At 33.1% G+C, this 22,644-nt stretch overlaps 4 protein-coding genes across 5 annotated transcripts; all 4 read right to left on the bottom strand.

Moving 5' to 3' along the window:
- Window positions 1–166: 166 nt before the first annotated feature.
- On the bottom strand, window positions 167–3,873 carry LOC148191496 (uncharacterized). Its single transcript, XM_088102626.1, has 5 exons — window positions 3,535–3,873; window positions 2,054–2,972; window positions 1,227–1,322; window positions 829–965; window positions 167–701 (listed from the first exon to the last, which is right to left on the bottom strand). The coding sequence occupies exons 1-5, from the start codon at window positions 3,729–3,731 to the stop codon at window positions 527–529; spliced, it is 1,524 nt and encodes a 507-aa protein (XP_087958752.1). The 5' UTR covers window positions 3,732–3,873; the 3' UTR covers window positions 167–526.
- A 4,042-nt stretch (window positions 3,874–7,915) lies between these two features.
- On the bottom strand, window positions 7,916–10,655 carry LOC124834369 (sm-like protein LSM1B). The gene is made up of 5 exons (XM_047309042.2): window positions 10,225–10,655; window positions 9,304–9,372; window positions 9,108–9,223; window positions 8,963–9,025; window positions 7,916–8,212 (listed from the first exon to the last, which is right to left on the bottom strand). Exons 1-5 carry the CDS (start codon window positions 10,283–10,285, stop codon window positions 8,135–8,137), a joined length of 387 nt encoding a protein of 128 aa, XP_047164998.1. The 5' UTR covers window positions 10,286–10,655; the 3' UTR covers window positions 7,916–8,134.
- Window positions 10,656–13,867: 3,212 nt separating this feature from the next.
- On the bottom strand, window positions 13,868–17,154 carry LOC148191497 (sm-like protein LSM1B). Of its 2 annotated transcripts, XR_015783047.1 has the most exons (6): window positions 16,731–17,154; window positions 15,927–15,995; window positions 15,732–15,847; window positions 15,582–15,644; window positions 15,086–15,312; window positions 13,868–14,107 (listed from the first exon to the last, which is right to left on the bottom strand). XR_015783047.1 is itself a non-coding variant. In XM_088102362.1 (5 exons), exons 1-5 carry the CDS (start codon window positions 16,789–16,791, stop codon window positions 14,030–14,032), a joined length of 387 nt encoding a protein of 128 aa, XP_087958488.1. In that variant the 5' UTR covers window positions 16,792–17,150; the 3' UTR covers window positions 13,868–14,029. The 2 variants fall into 2 exon arrangements, 1 of the variants encoding a protein (XP_087958488.1); XM_088102362.1 differs by lacking the exon at window positions 15,086–15,312 and having other exon boundaries at window positions 16,731–17,150.
- Window positions 17,155–19,314: 2,160 nt separating this feature from the next.
- Window positions 19,315–21,294, bottom strand: LOC148191498 (protein NEGATIVE GRAVITROPIC RESPONSE OF ROOTS-like). The gene is made up of 4 exons (XM_088102361.1): window positions 21,241–21,294; window positions 21,062–21,137; window positions 20,099–20,616; window positions 19,315–19,891 (listed from the first exon to the last, which is right to left on the bottom strand). Exons 1-4 carry the CDS (start codon window positions 21,244–21,246, stop codon window positions 19,703–19,705), a joined length of 789 nt encoding a protein of 262 aa, XP_087958487.1. The 5' UTR covers window positions 21,247–21,294; the 3' UTR covers window positions 19,315–19,702.
- Window positions 21,295–22,644: the final 1,350 nt, after the last annotated feature.

Genomic DNA, 22,644 nt, shown 5'->3' on the forward strand with positions numbered 1-22,644 from the left:
TATTCAAATACAAGTCTGGATTCATCGTAAAAGATAACAAAAAGTTTTGATTATTCAATTCGTTTTGATAGCTTTTCATTGATAAATCGTTTTTATTGACCAGTACCAACTCAACTCTATCCTTAAACTTTAATGAAAGAATATACATACAGAAAAAAATCTCATGGATTCAAAATATCATTCATCAATACCAAATAGTAAAATACTAATATAATGTTATACAGCTGGAAACTTAAAAACTAAAAATTCCATCAAGTGTCCCCACACGTATGCATGCATGCACATGGATAATAATATACATAACATATGGCATAATATGAAAAAGGTTCCTCTGTATTAGTAAAAAATGACTAAATTATATTCTTGTGCATTGGCATCACAGGAACACACAGGACTCTGTCATGTAATCCAATCTGGTAAGGAAGTATGTCCTGACAAAATATGAAGTAAAAGAGTAAAAGCTAACGAGGGAGATAAAAGAATTAAAGAAAGAGTCATTGAGCTAATTTTCAATTGAAGCACATAATCATTCTCTCTTGTCTTCTTCTAAATCATCATTTGAATTCCCGTTACTGCTCTGCACTGATATAGCATCTGGCACACTTCGAACATCTTTTGAAGAAATGGGTGATGGTTTTATCAGCGTTAAAGTAGTCTCATCCCTATCAAACTCCTCGCTCCCATCATCACGGTAAGCATATCTGTCAACAGCAGGAACAATAGTGAGTTACAAATTACGTACATGGACAGAAAGCATACAAGAAAAAACTCATCAGGCATTAAAGAATATTGATAATGGAGGAACTTAGAGAGAGGTGGATTTTTTACCGTGTTGCACTTTGAGATGGTGCCCAAAGAATGCAGATAATAAAGAGGAGAGAGTAAGACAGAACTTGCCAGAAGGCTGGGATGATCCATGCATTCCGCCACTGCTCATTGTATACATCATTTGATTTGAAATAAAGCTGACAGAGAAAGTTGAAAAATAATCAAGACTTGATATATCAAAAATTGACTGTGTATTAGATCAGTAAGCATGCAAATAACATCAATTTTCTAACATATTTCCTGCTCTAGTTTTGGTAAAAAAATAAATTACAGCTCATTTTAATATGTTTACAGCATCAGAATTCATTGATTGCATAGACGAACTTGAGCCAACAATACAGTAACTAGGTGTAGTTAACATGCTAAGCAAGTAAAATATGTTTGTGCCTGTGAATTACCTCATAACAAATCCAGCCAACGGATACAATCACAGCTGCTGCCAAAGCATTAGTGAACTTCCTGTAAATATCTAATTTTACCATCATCCTTCTGGCCTGTTGCATTACATAAGCCCATGAAGAGTAGATTTTAGATAGTTATACTAAAAGACACGACAAAGTGAATGAATCAGTCGTCACATTACATGGTGCAGCAACATAGCAAAAGTCTAAGATAAATCATCTTAATTTGTGCACCAGAAGCTTTAAAACAGAATAGGATTCATGGAATAAGATCATCAGGATCTGATACTTCAATCTTGGAAGGCATATTTCATTAATTTACAATTAAAGAAATAAACTATAATTTGACCATTAATTCTTATTTTTCTACAGATGTAACATAGCCACGAAATATCAAAGATGACGAAAACAAACTACTGGCAAACCCGAGGGAGAATTGTGTGATGTCCTCCCCCATGTTACTTGATTACTTCAACCACATAACTATATATAGCCCATCTGCCCTTATATTCTGACTTATTAGTTACAAATGTAACAGTATTTTTTTTATGCAAACTCACTCCCAGAGTCTTCTCCTGCTAGCTAATTCTATCAATAATACTGTCATGTCATATTTCTACAAAATTGAGAAAACATCATACACATAACAATACTCCTGTCAATTGCTACCCACACAGTGCTTTAAATAAAAAATAAGGAAAGTGGCAAGTTTACCAAAGAAAGTGAAAATTTTGCAGCCCTGTAGTTTATGTCTCATTTACTAGAAAAGCTCACATGATGTTCAGGGAGTAACGAATATTGAGACGATCTTAGAAGATGAATACCTGAAGCTTATTTAAAGTTGCAGAGAGTGAAGTGAAAATCCAAAGAATGAAGAACACATCCAACACTGCAGCCGGAAGAACTAAGAACAGTTTTGCCTTTCCAGAAAGATCACTTACTGCACCGACATTTTCTACCAACTCAAGCACTTCAGATGCCACAAAGAAGGTTCCTCCAAGCATAACCACCTTTGATGTAAGCCCTCCAAGTGAAGGTCTCACAACACCATAGCCCATTGAAACCATTAAAATGACCAAACGTGCCACTGTCCGCTTAACAGTTCCAAAGGTTACTGCCCAAATTGTTGTCCCAGTTGGCCTAATTCCAGTCTCACTGAATTCAGCATAGTCAAAGTACCACAGAGCCATCTCAAACATGCCTAGCGTTATCACCAGGGTAATGCAGTTCTGCAGTGGAAATACTTCCCTCCAAAATCTAGCATATTGAGAGAACCAAAAGATCCCAAGCAATACATATGCAAAAGACATAAATTGGTAGAAAATTTTCATAGGCGCCATTCTACCGGGCAGATAACCAGAGGGATTTTTCCATACAGTTTTCCCTTCCACAACCAATTCTTTAAGCCTAGTATCACAATGGATGAAATACAAGTTATACATCCCAGTTTTTGTGATTTGAATAGATTTTAATGGCAGCACCGCCACTTCAGCATCAATTTCAAAAGCGACACCAAAAACTTGAGGCCAATCAGGATTCTCTACAGAAGGGCGGTAAATCACTTGCCCTTCAGCACACACACCTAGTTTTGCTAGATCACCGGTGCAGCAGACAGCCCTTTGGCCCCCATAAGCTGAACCACCAATTGTCTCTCTATCTTCAACTTCAAAAAGAACAGCTTGAATCGGCCATGAACTGAAGTTAGAAAACTCCTTGTTTCTCCGAAATGTAATCCTTTCCAATCTGGTTTTTTACATTACAACATTTAAAACCGAATCAACAAAAACATGAGTGTAACTTTTATATAAACTAAAAACTTTATTTATATCTGTTGTGGCTTGAATTGAGTACAAGGTCTGCTCAATTCAAACATCAGCATGACTAACAACAGCAACAAACAAAACAGATATAAGTGCAGTCCTTTAGGACTCATCCACAAGAGAAACAGTTTTCCAACTTATAACCCAACTAGTTGAAATCCTATGATGACTATCCTAACAAGTTCACTTTTCAAATCTGACAAGTAAAATCACACATTTTACTTACATATTGAAGCGAATTAAAAGCATATGCTACAATAACAAAAAAATCACTTTTTACCAGGAACCTCACAATCACCACACCAAAAGCTAAATGCAGCAATTCAACAAGCCCCCTAACATTGCCAATTACATTTTTCACACAAAGAACACGAAACAATTTCGAATCTGGCGGGTTACACAATAAAACTTAACAAACAATGAAGATAAAATTTAAAGAGAAGCTCCTTCACAAGACAAGAAATTGAAGGGAGAAGTGAAATGACCGTATGAAGGAATCAGGATTTGCCGGTGGATAAGCGTCGGTGAGATTGGGGGCAGAAGCGTAAATTCCTTCGCTACCTCCATGGACTACAAAGGCGTTGCCTTTGGCTGCGAATTTCTCCCCGCTGTAGTCGTGAACAGAAGCTTCGGCACTGAGAGACAGCAGAAGCAGAAACGCCAGAACAGAGACCCCACACATTTCAAACAGAGAAAGAGAATCTGGATCTATGGAGGGAAGAGAGAGAACAAGAAAAAAATTTGTTGAATTTGTGGAGATTGAGGTTCCAAATGTATACTAAGAGAAAAGGAGTGTGTCTGTGTGTGCTTCAGTTGTAACAAAAAAGCTTAGTCATGGCGAGTGAGTTAATTATTACTTTAACAGAGTGATTAAGATGTAGATCAGTGAAATGCAGTTTAATTTTTTATTATTTGTTTTTACAATTACCACCAAATAGAATTGAATAGAATAAAGTGTTTTATGCAATAAATTTTGAAAAATATGAAATCAGTAATATTTACTAATTAAAATTTTTGTTATAAAATTAGTCTGAGGCACGACACTGACACTATTTAAATTCTGTCATGTGTTTTAATTTAATTGAATGAATAATTTCTTTTATATATATTACTCACTCACTGGATTCTCTCCGCAAATTTCTTGTTTTGTAGTTAGTGGTGGAAGATAATAACAGAGGTGTCGGTGTCTTTGTATGAACAGTTAAAAAAATAAAATGAAAAAAATGGTCTATTCGTACTGGTTTTATTAGGTGGTTGTTTTGACTTTAATTTCATTTTATCAGTGATATGGTCACTGTCAGAATTCAAAATACATTGTTCAAAAACTCAATATTATTTTCATTGGACTATCTTTATCAACAATAGATCTCAAAAGCTAAACCAACAATTATGTTCATGATCTCTAAAAATACAAAATTTAAGAGGCAAAAAATTTATTATTATAAAAAGTATAATTATGAGTTGGACATTATACATTAAATAGAAATAAAAAGTTAAAACAATAGACTTTTTAGCTAAAGGGAATATTATAATTTATAATTGTGTAAAAAATTCTAAATTTTTCGCTACTATTGTGTATATTCTAAGTAAAGATAAAGTTTTTTCAGTTATATTTTGGCCAAAAAATTTAATTAGCTCAACAACATCATAAACCTTATAACACTATATATTTAGAAGACAAGAATGTATGTTCTAATACTAATGCTTTCTTTAGATTTTTAAATGTAATTTTCTAAATAACTCAAACAGAAATTGATAAAAAAAAACAGAACATTACAAAATCTTAAAAAAATATTTTAATTTTTCATTTTGATTTTCACTAATTTGGATGAAAGAAAATTAAATAAATGGATTATACTTTTCATTATTATTATTCTGTCAGAACCAGTAAAATCCACGCACGTATCGTTTTAGTGGAGTTCACGTGTCAAGAGGGGGGTTCGACACTCAGATGACGGACGCCAGGTGTCAAGCGAAGAAGATCCGGAAATCAGATAGTGGAATACAGGTGTCGGCAGATGAACGGACGCTCGTTTTGACGGAGGAAGCAAAACTTGGATTTTCAGAAAATCTACTCCACTCTCTGCACACACCCTCTTTTCAGATTTCTGAAGAATCTCATTCTCTCCTCCTTCTCTCTGCATCCTCTTCATCTTCTCTCTAAGGATGCACTCCCTTTCCCTTCTCCGATCTCCATTTAGCTACCGTAGAAGCACTTCCGGCGTCAAGAGCTTCCAGACAAACCGTTCGGTTTGTGAAGCTGAACTGGTAAGTCTTTCTTTTCACCTAGTCGTTCGTTTCCTAAACATGCAAACCCAGTTCTGGGTTCCTGTGTTGATCACCATTCTCAAAATGAGTGGTTCTGATAGTGTTGGGTTGTCACTTGGTGTAGTTGGAATTGTCGAGCGTTGACGGTAGGAAAACCGGTAGTGGTGAAAGTGTATTCTGCCTCTGGGAACGTTCGTTCACGCTCAGAGGTAAGAGAAGCTTATTTAATTTAATTTGTATGTTTACGGTGTTGCATGAACGTTCGTTCGAGTTGCTAAATTAAAGTGAAGTATGATTATTGTGATATTTGACTATATGATATATGGTGGTTGCTATGTTCTGATGTATGAAATATATGAAACTTATATGATATGGATCTTATGAAGTATGAAAGCTGATTATGATATGAATGTATAAAGTTATGAAACTATATGTTAAGAAATGAGTTTGAAAACAAATGATTTTGGTATGAAATTTCTCATATGAAAGTGTACGTTCGTTACTAAACGGTCATTGACCGTTCGGTTTTTCTGGTGAATATAGTTGAAATGGGATTCTTTCATTTGGGGAGAATCCTAGTTGAGGACAAGCGTCCTCGTGTGGTAATACTATGCTTGAACGTTCGGCCAAGCACAGTTGTATCTGGGTATCCTATGCTAAACTTAAAATTTTATATCTATGTAATTGTATATTTTCGTTGTTCGTAAACACTACTTCAATAGTATCTTATTATATTTATCAAGCCTTTTATTATAAGTTTATTAGTGCTCGGTCTTACACCAAGCGCTCGTACTGAGTAGTGCTCGGTCTTACACCAAGCGCTCGTACTGAGTAGTGCTCGGTCTTACACCAAGCGCTCGTACTCGTTTCTTGTATAATCTATCTTGATGAAAAATAGCGTTCGTCTAACTTTAATAGAATTTTCTTCTCTACCGTGCTCGGTCATTGACTGACATTCAGACTTCTTGATGTAAATTCAAATAATCTAAATATTCATAAGCGTTCGTTTTCTTCAGGTGAATCCTTCTAAGTATTTTTCTCTGAAAGTCTTGAAGTGTATACGTCCATTTGATTCCGGCTTAGAGCCTTAGTATTGGGCCTAGTTCTTTCTGTGTTCGGTTAGAACTCACAAGGGTCAGTTCATCTAATTGACTCACTTTGTAAGTAACGTTCGTTCTAGTCATTCTTGCGATATACAGTTGTACTCGGTTTCTTTCGTAATCCGATAGTAACCCTCTCGGTCTTATTCTATTCTGGAACTGGAGACCTCTCTGCCTCGTTCCAAGTGTTCGTCCTCGTTCTGAGTGAGGATTGAACTTTCGGTATCTGGTGTCTTTATAAATCTTTGAACAAAAAGGAAATTGAAATGATTGAGAATGAAGGATGGAATTGAGATGATGAATGATGAAAGATGAAACTAAGATGATGAATAATGAAAGATGAAGAGAATATGATATGAATGAAATGTTGTGAATTATGAACGAGCGTTCCGGAAAGGAACGACTCATGTATGAATATTGGAATTTGTAAAGTATGACTGTGGGTATGCTAAGCGGGTTGTTCATCCTGATGTTCCGTGAGTACTCGTCTTCACGTAGAGGAGGGTAGGTCATGTGTGGGAACGACAGGAGGTCCTAGTCCTTAGGGGTACTTTAGACAGATAGGGCTAACCTCGGGTGGCAGCTGTTGAGGGCATCCCAGTTACTACATCACCTGGGTGCACGAACGCCTGTAGCTACACAGATTTCATACAGTCCAGACAGTCAGTCTAGTATTAGGCCTTGCTTGAAATGCATGATGAAATATATCGTACGTGTTTGAATGTGAGAATTGTATGTTTGTACATGAATTAAATTACATAAGCTTACCCTGTGTTTTCCCGTGTTGTTTGGTTTTGTACGTCCGTCCTTATCATTGCAATGATCATCCGTAATGATATCCGTGTGGATGTGAGCAGAAGGAGACGAGCTGCTAGAAGAAGCGCTGGAAGAAGAAAATTTGGTAGAGATAGAAGTGAAGGCCGAACAATAGGACGTTCGATCAATAGTCTAGTTATAGTAAGATAGTCGTTCTATCACCTTCCCTTTTGTTAAGTATGACCGTTCGATATTTTCTTTTGTAAACCGTTCAGTCAGATTTGTTTATCTTGTACAGCTTAAAATTGTAACTCTTTCTGTACAGCCGTTCAACCATGAGCGTACGCTCGACTCTAGTGTAAGACTGATCTGGAGTATTATTTAATGTGATTATTCTATTATATAGTTTTAGACTGTATTTTTGGGATGTTACATATTCTTCCAAAAAGTTATAATTTTATCTCTGATATTAAACAAAATGTTATAAGTACTTACTTAAGAGATAAATGTTATGCATATACAATACTTATCTATTATAAACTTAAGTTTATAAAATAATTATCCTATTCTATAGCCTAAAATAGGAGTCTTAAATCATTTCCCCATTTATAAGCAACTAATGAGGTAATCAGAGCACTTCACAGTGAACCATAGTCACGTTCAATTTAAGGTTGCAATGCATTTGAACTACTAAAATACTAATTCTGCATAATTTGAAGCCTTTCAACCCAAATCCAGAAAGTGGTAAGGAATTGAAATCATGCTTATATTAATTGAGAATTTTTTGAAAGCAAATGAATGATAGTAATGATTCCTGAAGCTAATATTACAGAACAAAATTCAAGAGTATTGAACCCTCCCATGAAAGGCAACAATAGCAGAGAAAAAGAAAGCAAAATATATGAAGAACAGCCGCTATAATATTTGCGGATGGGGAAGGTGAAGGATGAATCAGGGTTCACTATTCAAAGTCAAGGAATTCCATTCTTTTCCTCATAGTCCCTTTCAGATCTGAGGCCTCCCTTTCTGCTTTCTGTGCCTACAATGCACAATCAAAGTTCCATTAAAAAAAAAAACAAAATTTCACGAGTCTGCATAATTGAATTATTGCTTAAATAAATGCAAATAATAGGACTACACCAGCAACTATTTTCAAATCATAACAGAAAACCAATGGACCCAAATATATAGTTTTAGGATTTTAATCCCATTTGGGTACCATGCCGGGTTTATAAATAGATCATCAAACTTTTAGAACATCTTTCTGCATAATTATAGTATTGAGATTACTTTTGTTCACAGAGAATTTACTCTGCCTATTAGCGTACTAAATATGATTTTATCAAAATCATACCCAGGATAAGGTTGATTGGGGCATAGAAGAGTATATAACAACATACAGAAAAAAAAAATGACAGTGTTGAGGAATTCGTTATTAACTCAATGGGATAGAATTAGGTAGGTAGGGTTCATAAGTATTTAATATAGGCCCATTCAAATGAGTACTTAGTATGTCCACTTCTTGCTCATCATCAAAATAGTTTGCCATTATTTCCTCAGCACACAGTTACTTATCAAATTATTAGATGTTAAATATAAAATATGTTCATTCCTACACACTTTAGTATAATCCTGATGCAATGAAGCTTTGTAAAGAAAAGTAGGAAAGCAATGAAACATTGACAGAGTCACAGCATACTGTATCTTTAGACAAGTGAGGGGAGATAAGGAGACAGAAAATCACACAAAGAACATAAAGTAAATAAAGAAAAAATTTAAGAATATTTACCCTCTTGATTTCTGCTGTAGAAACACGAGTCATGTGTTCGGGAAGTTCCTCCCTCTCCAAGTCCTAAATGTTGAAAGACATGTTAAATAAGATGGAAAATTAGAAAATACTTTTAGATGCAAAGGGAAGCAATCAGTAACCTTACCAGCTCACCGATTAGAACAACATTTTCTCCACGGATTACATAGAGACCCAAAGGGATGTCACAATACAGATCACCAACAATAACCCTCTCACAGGCACCCTCAAGAACTGCATTAGCTGCAATTATTGATGTGAAAATTTACAAAGTCAAACTATTGCCTGTCAAAACTTTACGTAATTTAAGGTCAAGTTGGTACCAAATTGATCAAAAGAGCGAAGTATCCCCATGAGCTTTCTGCCATCTCTCAGTAATACAAGAAGTTTCTCTACAACAACAATTATTGTCAGACCATACAAATTAGTACATAATACAAAATCAGCCTCACCTACAAGAAAAACCAAGATTAATTTAACACATTCAATGGGTTACATTGCTTTTGAACAATATCTAGCCGAAATCCCTTTCAGAAAGCCTAACATACTAAATATGTCAAAAGCAGTGTGACATCAAAACTATTCAATCACACAAGTTAAATTCAAAAGCAAAAGCAATGTGACGTCAAAACTATTCAATCACACAAATTACAATTCAAAAGCAATATTGTCCACACATCAATAGGTGATCATAAAATAGCATATTCTCATGCGCTCACTTTTACATGTGCGACTATGGCCAGAATTAGGAGATATAACAACTACAGAGGACAAACATAGAACTAATTTAATTTGCAGTACCTGAAATTCCTTCTTCCCTGATAACATTTTGGAAGAATGATTTTTTTTCTTGCTTTGGTATACATAGCTCGTAACAAACATGCACAATAGGAATCTATCAGTCAAAATCATGACCCTTCCCTTTCCCCTGCAGCCTCGTAATGTCTAAAACAATAGTCAAGCCCAACCTAAAAGTCTCAATGAAAATTGAACCCTCACTTTCCACAAAAATACAAGACAAAGTTGAACACTAAAAAAGAACTCCCCCTCCATAAACTACTCGTTTCGAACCAAGTCCACAACTTTTTACCATTAAAAAATTACCCTTTACACATTACACGATGAAAGCAAGAACCAAAAAGAAAGGCTGGGCATAACTATGTCAAGAGTGCAATCTTTCACTTAAATTATTAAATTTGAAGTGTGTATCAACATGAGAAAAGAAGAAGAAGAAGAGTGCTCACTGTCAAGATAGCTAGCAAGTGAAGTAGAAAGGTAAATATCCTCAGGGCCTGCCCAAGACATTTTGCGTTTTCGGTATCTCAAAAATCACCGAATAGCTCCTCACTAACCACAATAATGGCATTGCCAGCGCCAACTCAACTCTTTTCACCCCCAATCACTTCAATCTGAATTCACAATTCCACAGCCTCAGGTTTAAGATCGAAATCGCTTAAAGAAAGAAACCCCAGAGATCCAATCGCCGACTAGGAGTGGAAAGGGAGCCTTTTTTGAGAGGGAAACGAGAGAAAGAAAAAGGGGAGCTTGATCTTCTAGGGTTTCGAGACTGTGATTTTGGGATAGATTCAGAAGATTTGTTCAATCAAAACAATACTGCGTTTTCGCTACAATTCATTATTATTGAAATTATGGGAAGAAAAAAATTTCTAAAATGTAATCGAAAATGGGTTTAATACAGGGTTTTGTATGCATTTATTTGCAATAGATTTACTTTTATTTGTAAAAGAGTTTAAAGATTTATTTAGAATATATTTTTATTTGCCTTTATATTATAAAAGAAATCTACGCGGAAAATTCTTATAAAACTGAATATTATTTTCTCTGGAACGACTTTCTTTCATTTACTGCCTACCTTGTAGATGTTAGAATTTATTTTTTTAATTTATGTTTAATAGGTTCGGAGGTCCTTATATTTGCGGGTTCGTTTCACTGGGTCCTCTAATTTTAGAAGTGATCAATTAGGTCCCTAGTTTAACAAAATGAAGTCAATAATACCCTTTCCGTTAAATGCAAGGGAATCTGAATACAAATTAAACAGGTGACATGCTGAGGCATCATTTTATTTGCAGGTGGCAGACTTTGAGCTTAATACGTGGCAATTTCTGCAATTTTTAATTTGCATTCAGATTCCCTTACATTTAACGGAAAGGGTATTATTGACTCAATTTTGTTAAATTAGGGACCTAATTGATCACTTTTAAAATTGGAGGACCCAAGTGAAACGAACCCGCAAATATAGGGAGTTCCGAACCTATTAAACCTTTAATTTATTGTCAATAAGAATCTATAAATCATTTTTTGTGTTTAGCATTTTTATAGAAGTAATTTAGTTATTTTACAATAAACTTATATTAATATGTAAAGAGATTTTCTTTTGATATACATACTTTATTTTCAAATTTATCCTTTAAATATTTTTTAAATCTAAATAAATATTTTATTAATTTAATATTTACTATTTTTCTAAATATAATATTTTTTCTTAAAATTTAACTATTCTTTTAAACTAAAATAATTACTTATAAAAAAAATTCTAAAAACATGATGTAAAATAGTGAAATTATTTTAATTTACTTTTACAATTATAATAACAATAATTTATTTTTTATTATATAAAAACTAAACACACATGCTCGTGGTGGTACAGGTATTTTTGCAACAGTAACATTTCGTTTGATAATACAAAATTACTAAATAAAACATTAAAAATTTAATAATACACAACATATAGTTAAAAACATATAAATCATAATTTTGAGAAAGAGAGAAAATTTCTATACAAAAACATCTAAAGAAACTATACAGTTATGTCATCACCTTATCAACTTCCATATAAATGTATATCAACACATAATTCATCTCTCACATAAAAAAGGTAATCATTGCAAAAAAAAAATAACAATGGTAAGTTAGTGTGCAAAAACAAAATATCGTAAGATAATTAAATTAGATCATATATAAGCTAAACATTGTTGAAATACAATAACATATAAACATGCATAAATATATGACAGTATACTTAATTACCGATATACATGTCATTGACAAAGAGCTTCATTCTAGGTGTGCATTTGCAGTAATATCTATACTCAGTGTTATAAACATTGGAGTTATCACCTTACTATTTACAAGGTCACTCCCTCTAGGACCAAATAGTTCAGTGGCTAGGACCTCTTGTAATTCTCTTCTCCTACCATTCCTATATGAATTTAATGGTTGGTAGAATATCAGGATATCTCCTTTCTAAACTCTCATTAGTCAAAACATACACTAAACATCACTACCACTTAGAATTTATCCTTGAAATTCTCTCAACAACATTTCTAAACATTTCAATAACAAAATCCTCATTTTCACACACACAGTCACAATTCTTACAAACATATTTAAAGTTTATTTAAATAATTATCAAACATCCAAGAAGAGAAAGACAAATCAAGCATCGCTTAGAGGTGCCACCCGAGTGTCAAACTTCTCGTAAAAGATGTGCTCAACACCATTCTTCTCTCAAAAAGTCGGGCTCAACGACACTCTTCTGTCACTCCAAGACCTAGAATTAAATTGCTTCATACCTACAGTACAAGATGGTGTTCAACAGTGATGCTCAATGGCAAAGCATTTGCAAAATTGGATGCTCAGTGGTGAAAAGGGACACTTAGTGATCTGAAGCCAAAATGTTCCCAAACTTGCACAATCAAACTTACACCTAGCGCCCAATCAGTGTCACTTAGCGTTATATCAGGTTTACAACAAACATTTATCTTTAAGAGGCGGTGGAAGAGATGAATCCTTTCGTTTTTGAAAGGCGATAGAAGGGATTAGGATTTGAGTGTTGTCATTTCCTCTTTCAAGGAGGTAGAAAGGAATGGATGTCTCACCCGTAAAGTTCTGGCTAAGGTTGAGCATAATACTGATGAGAGCAACATCCGAATTTTGCTTGTAAGCCTTGAGAAGCAAGAGAGATAGATCCAAAGCTGCGGTAGAAGACAACTTGAATCGGTTTGTTTTGGTAAATAGGAGCGGTGTGGTGAAATAAGGAAGATGACATACGTTTATAAAGATAATGAGTATCGACATGAATTGCCTTCTTATGTAGAGTCATCGAGGATATGAAGTCAAAAGTGATATTGTCTTAATCTATTAATGAAAAAGTTATTGCTTTGTAATTTATAACATCATCCTATTAATGAAAAAGTTTGGTGTAATGATAATATGTAATGTTTGTGTTATAGAGGAACAATTGATGATACAAATGTTATGTAGAAGCAACGAGAAAATAGAAAAGATTAAAAAGAAAAATCTTGATTAAATTTGTTATTAATAAGATTTTTTTTCAAATAATGTAATATTAATTATGAAATTTAATTCATACAATATCCTGAATTATTTATAATATGTATTACAATAATACAATATGTATTACAATAATTAAGTCGACATATTAACGGTTTTTGAAAAAAATTTGAATTACTAGATACCTGAAATTTGAGATGTTACACTCAACACCCAAAATTTAAGATGCTACACTCAGCACCCAATCGCTCAGTACTATACCAGTTTACATCAAACTCATATTTGTGATTTAAATAAACTTGAATATGATCTATTGTTCAAAACGGTATTTATTTTTTAAAGAATTGATTCAACACAATTTTTACACATTAAAACTTATACCAATTTATTCAATTGTTAACCAAAAATTTGTTGTTTATTTGGAAGGAAACCACGTAAGAAAGGGAACCGAGTATATTTTTAATGTTTTACTTAGTGATTGTAAATTTATTTATATTTTAATATTTTAATTTTAATATGCATCCTCTCATTAGAGGAGCCGTATTAATTGAGAACTTTTTGAAAGCAAATGAATGATAGTAATGATTCCTGAAGCTAATATTACAGAAAAAAATTCAAGAGTATTGAACCCTCCCATGAAAGGCAACAATAGCAGAGAAAAAGAAAGCAAAATATATGAAGAACAGCCGCTATAATATTTGCGGATGGGGAAGGTGAAGGATGAATCAGGGTTCACTATTCAAAGTCAAGGAATTCCATTCTTTTCCTCATAGTCCCTTTCAGATCTGAGGCCTCCCTTTCTGCTTTCTGTGCCTACAATGCACAATCAATGTTCCATTAAAAAAAAACAAAATTTAACGAGTCTGCATAATTGAATTTATTGCTTAAATAAATGCAAATTATAGGACTACATCAGCAACTATTTCCAAATCATAACAGAAAACCAAATGACCCATATATATATATATATAACAAGTAAGGAGTGTGCTATATTTTTATGTAGTGATAGTTCTTGGATTTTAATTTTCAACTCAGGGATTTTGATCAGAAATTATCTGTTACTTAGAGATTTCTATATTGTAAGGGTGTTTGGTTATGTTGGGTATGCAAATAGAGAATCAAACATTTGAGCATTTTTCTGCATAATTACAAATTTACAATACTGAGATTTCCTTTTCTTCGCATGAAAGTACTGCTATTTATCAGATAAAATGCAAACTACGAAGTTGTTGACTATAAATCAGAATAAATAAACATTACAATAGATGCAATAGCTAACGTAAACACCATCGTATCATTGAGATCAGTTTCAAAATTAGACCCAGGACAAGGAATACATGGCCTGGAAGAGAAGGGTACGGAAAGGCTTATCTGAAAATCAAGCTATTATGCCACAACCATCAACAGAAAGAAAACAACTTCAAGGATCACTTTACCAAAACACAATGAGCTAGAATTTGATAGAAGAATTCAATAATATTTATTATAGACCCATCCAATTATCCCGTACTAGTTGAAACGGGATACATATCATGAATCAGAAAGGCTATTCTTTGAATTGAGAATAATAAGATTCATGATCAACAATAAAACATGATACACACACACATATCTATACAATCAATAACTAACTAAAAAACATATCTTTAGGATCTGCAGCCCAGTTACCTATTTATAATAAACAAAATAGAACATAACAAACACAGGAGGGTTTTAAAAACTCACGTGACACCTTCTGCATGTGAGTTTTAAGAAAACCATGTAAAGTTTGAAGGGAGCAAAGATCCATACCCTGAATAAGCCCACACCTGACCCGTTTCTTTCCTTATCGTTTCTTTGTTCTTGAACCCGAATAAGGTCACACACTGCCCTATATCCCCTCAACCACTAGCTGGATTCAGTGTTTGCAACTCATGAGAACACCCTTGACTAGGATGCAGGTCAAACCTGCATCACATAAGGCAACGTGATTGCCTTGGTGACAGACTCCACAACATCATTGTGAGACATTTGCGTTTCTAATGAAACCCGCAACACATGTTAGCACCATTATGCTAGAATAATGGGATTCACTGAGATTGCAATTTGTGCTATACTTGAGCAAGAGCAATTCATGTGATACAGTGAGCAACTAAAAAAAGAACGATACCCATTCTGATTTGCATCGTCAACTTTCTGAATCATGTTGAATCAGTAGTATTGTAAAGTGTATTATGTGATACTAACTACCATGGAAATATACATAAAGAGTATCGATTGAAAAAAGAAACGATTATGGAATATCTACCCTCTTGATTTCTGCTGTAGAAACACGAGTCATGTGTTCAGGAAGTTCCTCCTTCTCCAAGTCCTAAAATTTGAAATGTATGTGATTGCAAATAAGAATGTTTGATGGAAAATACTTACAGATGCAAGGAGAAATAGTTAGTAATCATACCAGCTCACCAATTAGAACAACATTTTCCCCGCGGATCACATAGAGACCCAAAGGGATGTCACAGTAGAGATCGCCAACAATAACCCTCTCACAGGCACCCTCAAGAACTGCATTGGCTGCATATTATTGAGGAGACATTATAGCAAGTAAACTTATTTCATGTCAAAACTTTACATTTTAAGAACAAGCTGGTACCAAATTGATCAAAAGAGCGAAGTGTTCCCATGAGCTTTCTACCATCTCTCAGCAATACAAGAAGTTTCTCTACAACAAAAATTAGTGCAAGGCCACAAAAGTCTATGAGAAATACATCAGCTTCACCTCCAAAGAACACTCAAATTAATTTAGCACACTAAAATTAATTTACCACACCCAACAGGTTTTCACTAATATTGAACACTTTCTCAGAGATACTGGTACGCTAAACACAAAAGGTAAGTAACATCAAAACTATTCAATCACAAATCACAATTCAAAAGCAATATCATTGGAATCTATAGTTCACCACAACAGAATATTCTTATGCCTTCAGTTTTACAGAAAAAACTACACTTTACGAGCATTTAGAGATATAGAAATAATAGAGGAAAGTTTTAGGTCCAGAGTAATATGCAACCCCAACATGTAAATGTTCCATATACTATCTCATACAATTGTATTATATCACATAAAATCATGGCTATATATTTCCATCTTCCCCGCTTACTATATTTATTTACAGAAGAGGCTGTTGAATATCAAGCCCATCTTAATTTATTTATACTCGAGGCTATTGAAAATTACATCACCAGCTACCACCAAAAATACAAAACACACGTTGGACATTTAAAAAAAACTCTACAACTTATTCGTTTCCGATCAACTCCACAACATTTAGCCATTGAAAATTACCAATTACACAGTACATAATGAAATCAAGTGTCCAATCCTTCATACAAAAAAAAAAAAAAAATTGAAGTGCATACCAATATGAGGGTAAGAGAAAGAGAGAGTGCTCACTGTCAAGATAGCTGGCAAGTGAAGTGGAAAGGTAAATATCCTCAGGGCCTGCCCAAGACATACTGTATTTTCGGTATCACAAAAATCACCGAAAATTTCTTCACTGACCACACCAATGGCATTGCCAGCGCCAACGCAACTATCCTACTTCAACCCCACTAACTTCAATCTGAATTCCGAATTCCACAGCCTCAGGTTTAAGATCGAAATTGCGGAAACGAAGAAAGCCCAGAAATCAAATCGCCGGGCAAGAGTGAAAAGGAAGAATCTTTGATAGGAATCGTGAGAGAAAGGAAAGGGGAAGAGTTCAATTTTCTAGGGTTTGGAGAGTGGGATTTGGGATAGATCCAGAAGAAGGTGGTGCTTCTGTGCCATCGGGTTTCGTTCAACGCGCGGTTCAATCAATGATACAATACTCTATTTTAACTAATTCATTATTTCTGAAATGATTATAGCAAAAGATATTTTTATATATAAAAAAAAGTTAAATATACTTTTAATTTTAAAATACATTTTAATTCTCAACTTTAAAAAATGATAAATATATTAATTTTAACCCAATTATCTTAATTATATTTGTATTAAATATTGTTTTAGATCAATACTTAAATTGAAAATTTTCAAATAATATAAACAACACAAAAAAAAAATTGAAACATTTTAATTTTATATCAAAATTTGAAGATTAAAAACATATTTAATATTTATATAAATTATATATTTAACCTTTATATAAATTACATAATAATTTTACATACAAATTTGTTTACTTTTTAATCAATTTGTAAAGTTTTATTAACTTAGATATGGACGAAAATATTGATTATTACTTATTAATTGAAAACTGTTGCATGTTTTATAGTTATTGTTATAGTTATTTTTTATCTATAACTGAGTGGTTAAATTTATGAATTAGAGTATCATCTTTAACTTTAATTATGATTATAATATTAAGATGAAATACTTTGATTTTTTATTAGAAAACTCAAATCTCCAACTATTTACACTAAAAAAATTATATTTTTAATTAATGTTGAGGTGAAATGACGAAGAAAAAGAAGAATGTATGAAAACACAAAAGATGGATAAGGTAGATCAAAAGAATGTTATAGAATTGAGAAATACGTTATCCATCATTCGACATCTAAATGAAAAAAAATGCAGAAAAGCTTGTTGGAGAGAAATGCACTAGATTCTGATTGAAATATATATTTAACGTATTGAAACAAAATCTTTCATTAGTAAACTTTCTTTTTTTTGTAATGTTCATCACTTTTTTTATCTATAAATATTTTTATTCACTTATGTATCTTGAAATCATTAGACTTAACATGTTAATATTTGATTTTATCATTTATGACATTATTTTTAAATCTAGTTGATTGAAAAACACTTTTAAATATGTTAGTCGATAATGACTTAATGTTAAAAATACATTGTATATGTAAAAGCTGGAAAAAAAACCTTAAAAAACAATACTAACATAATTAGATTGAATAAACTACTAAAAGTAATATTTGTATTGTAAGTTAAGAATGAACTTAAAATAATATTTATTTTGTTGAATTTCATTAGGTTGTCAAGAATGAGATAAAATTTCACATCATGACGAATAAATATTAAAATGTTTACACTTTTTTATTTCTAAAAATTAGTATACTTAACTTAAAAAGAAACTAGGAAAATTAATATTAAAAAGTTAAGAATAACCGTTAAAATATTTGTTTTAGATAAACTTAATTAGGTTATATTTCCTGTTTAAACGGAATAATATAAAAATATTTACCTTTTCTTTTTATCTTTTCACAATTGTTTTGCCTTTGTAATTAACCTCTCTCTTTTTTTTTTGCTCTTTCAAATTAACCTCAATTATGGTTTTTAATATTTGTGAAAAATATCACATTAAAGCATTATCATCTATGGTTGGTTTCATCACCTATTCATATATATTAAAACTCCAAAGTTTAATCATACCTTCATTATTAAAAATTACACACAATACTTTTCTTTTTATTGAAAAAAAAGTTTTAAAAGTCCTCGAAGACTGAAAAGACCTCTTTTATATATATATATATATATATATATATATATATATATATATATATATATATATATATATATATTAATGGGTCTCTCATAAAAGATTAATGGAGATGATATAATAAAATAAGATATGAGTCAACTTCACATAAAAAAATTAATATTAGTGTAACTCAAAACCTTAAGAAAATAAATGAATTTATGAGTATTGGAAAGTATCTAATTTTGTCATTTCCATAAGATTTAAACTCACATTATTTGAATTCTCAATATTAGAATTTAATTTTTGTTTATATAAAAGCTTTTATGTTTAGTATGTTTTTTTGGTTATTTTTGTAAAATGTTTGATTACAAGATTAATGAGAATTGTAAAGAAAGAGGGGATGGAAGAAGAAGAAGAAGAAGAGAGTGTAATAATGAAAGTATTATTGATTAACTTAATTGGGAGATGTTACAAAAGAAGGGAAGAAGGAGGTGAGAAAGTGGAGTGAAAAAAGGGATGAGAAGTGTGCACATCACACAAATTGTCTAACTTTGCCTTACATATCACAAACCCATTCTATCATTTTCCACAACATGACTTCTTCTGCCTTTGCAGACACAAAACCATGAAAAAATAACACACTGTCTTCATTTCAAAAAATCTCATCTCCACTCCATAGCCTCCATCATCATATACATACATATATCCCTCTCTCTTTTTCATGCAATCTGACCTCAAAATACGAAAGTACTACTACTGTCAATTAACTCTTATCAAATCTACTTCTTATATATATTATACATTAACTCATCTTTACCCCAACAGCTACTAAAAGAGCTTGTAAAAATAGAAGCAGATTTATTATATCTCCAGCACAATATCTGCATCAAAGAAAAGGACACTATATATTAATCATACAAACTTAAGTCAGACACATTATTCACCAGATTTATATCACAAAATGCAACTTACATTCAGAATCAGTCTTCACCCATTTACTGCCATCACCACTTCTCTCGTCTGATTCATCATCACTCCTCTTCCTTGTCATCTTCTTCTCCTCTATGCACTTTGCCATGAATGATGTCCGAGAAGAATTTTGGGTGTAAATTTTCTTGTGAAGCATTGTCCTCAAAAGCTGTATATTTCATCACAGGTTAGAGATTAATCTAAGATCTCAGACCACTGTTTGTTTTTAGTTCCAATCAATTTCTGTGTGATACATCACAAGGTTTTCTTAACTCTTTCTTTGAAAAACTTGTTTATGATGATATATATGAGACCATGTAATGATCTCTCCACCTAATTGGGGAAGTGAAAGATTATGAACAAAACAAAGGGTTACCTTCTCCATTCTTGACTCTTGAAGGGTATCTCTAAGGCTAGGCGTTGGAGCGAATCCACTTCTGCAAACAAATATCTTCTTCAGAAGGAAAGAAATAGATTTCTTCCCAATTGTTTTCTTTTTGTTATCTGCACATATGTCTTTGCATTTGTCAATTATCACACTCAATGTCTTCTCGATATCTTCTTCTTTATCATCTGATTCACTGCATAGCGCATTACTGATTCTCCTATCAACCTCCAAGCTTGAAGGGCAGTTAAGAAATCTGTCTAGAGGAAGCTCAGATATTTCCTTTTCCACCTTTGGTTTTCGTCTCAGGAGTTTTGTTAATTCCTTCTGTAGATTCCCAATTTCTTCAGGAGTGAAGTCTGCTATTTCCTCTGACGAGGATGGATCCTCTTGCACATTTTGATCATCTATGTTTTCTTTGATTTCACTGTTATTTCCAAATGTTCCAATTGCTAGCAAACCATGAGGCCAATCACTGAATTCCTCTCGAGGTTCTTGTTTTGCATGATCTGTGCACAAAACCAAAAGAAACCATTATTTTAAGATTCCCAAGAAAACGATTAATGTTATTCTACTGAAAGTACTCTTCGATGAGTTTTCCTCGGATCAAGTTACAACTATACTAGGATGCCTAGTTAGAACTACCAATGCCATTTTAACATTTTCAAGTGCCTAGTATCCTACGCACGAGCACCTTTGATTTAAATAACGTTATTCTGTATATGGTCTTTTGTTTGATTGGAAATGAAACTTGAGAGAGAGAGAGAGGGAAAGAGAAATATGAAAATACATTGAACATACAAACTTGTCTTCTCCCTGTCTTCCTCTATATGTTTCGAATCAAGTCACCTTCCTTCAGATAGAAGCAAGTGTGTTCTTTCATCTTATTGGTGCTAGAAACATCATGCATTGACACAAGGAAAATCTAGTTATCAGAATAATAAAAACACTTACATGTAGTAGTTGTGTGTGTATTTGGTTTTCTGTTGTCATGTTTTCCTCCAAGTTTATTTTGCATCCAGCTGAGGAACTGCAAGTGACAAAAACATTCAGATTATATAACATCAACATTTTCCTAACACTAAACTGAGATAACCAATCTCACACAATAGCAACACAAAGAGGAGACTTACCTTCATTGTGGGAGGCCTAAGGTTAAGGGTAAGGAAATGAATGAACTTAGAGTGCGTAAGCTGAAAGTACTAGCTAGGTAGCAATAAATATATATAATGTGAGGAGAAAAGGTGGTAATGATGGTTGGATGATACTGACAATGAGAGAGAGAGGCAGGTGCCAGGTGTTTTAATGGTAATGGAGTCACTTTTTAAGCAGTAACTATTAAAGTTCCTTGAGAGCAGGTGTTGAAAACCAATGAGGGTTGAGCATTGGGATTAGAAAAGTAGCTATGATGAGATTTTGATGAATTTCATGGCTTAATTGGATGTAGCTAGATTTTTTCTTTTGCATCAAGTCCCTGAACTTGACCAAACTCACTTCCTGTCTCACCACAATTTCCTACCCCATACGTGTCTCTCTTTCTCACCAAATACTTCCCCCACATTGGTTCATTCCATTGTTAAATTATTATTATTGTTACTATTTAGCTTATTGCTTTATACCCTTTTATATTTATAGCATAAAAGACATTCTCTCTTGTACATTCTTGTTATTACTTACTACTTTGGAATTTGTTTGAGTTCTCTTCCTTCATAAACAACACAGGGTTTTCAATATTTTTGCCGGTTCTTACTCTGACTAGGATGTGGCGTGTCATGGTTTTAACCATTAGATCACACAATTGCACTTTATAGGCTTGGAGAGTGTGAAAGGTGGAGCTAATCTCTACACAATCTTAACAACAGATTCATGAGCACACATAAGCAGACCTTTTAGATTCTAACCATTTTATAAAGTGCCCTTCATTTAATGCAGAGGATTATGAACCATAACAAAGCTCAAACACTGCATATATGTTAAAATAAAGTTAAAGAAACATGTATACGAATATCAGCAAAATAGATATATGGAATTTGTAGCTTAGTACAATAGCACCACAATTATATTGGTTTTTAAATTCCACTAGACTAGAATGCCAGTTAATTTTCGTACCAAGAAACTATAATTGCGCAAATAGTCGTGTAGATCTGGTAGCAGATCACAAATGCACAAGCAAAGCGTTATATATGGTAAAATTTGTGCCTAAGCCAAATCTGAAAATTTCCCATAATGGATATTTTGCAACCTAGAAATGCAAGGGCATGTGTCTTGGAACTTGAAAGAGTACTACTGTTTGAAGAGTGTGTATTGTATAAAAGGAAGTATTTTCATTAGCAATTCACTATTGTGCTCTGTGACTGGTCAGAATAAAAACAAAAGGAAAAAGACTATTGTAGTTTTGTTGATGAAATGAGTGTAGGAACTTGTGGCACACATGGATAGTTGATTTAATCTTAGTGGAAACGAGGCATGGGCAGCCAAGAAAAACAACTCAGAGTGAGGAAGATCACCAACACTTGCATGGGAATGTCTCACACTTA

Source organism: Vigna umbellata, chromosome 11 (assembly GCF_029865625.1).
Source record: "Vigna umbellata cultivar VRB3 chromosome 11, Vumbellata_1.0, whole genome shotgun sequence".
In the NCBI taxonomy this organism is placed as follows: Eukaryota; Viridiplantae; Streptophyta; class Magnoliopsida; order Fabales; family Fabaceae; genus Vigna; species Vigna umbellata.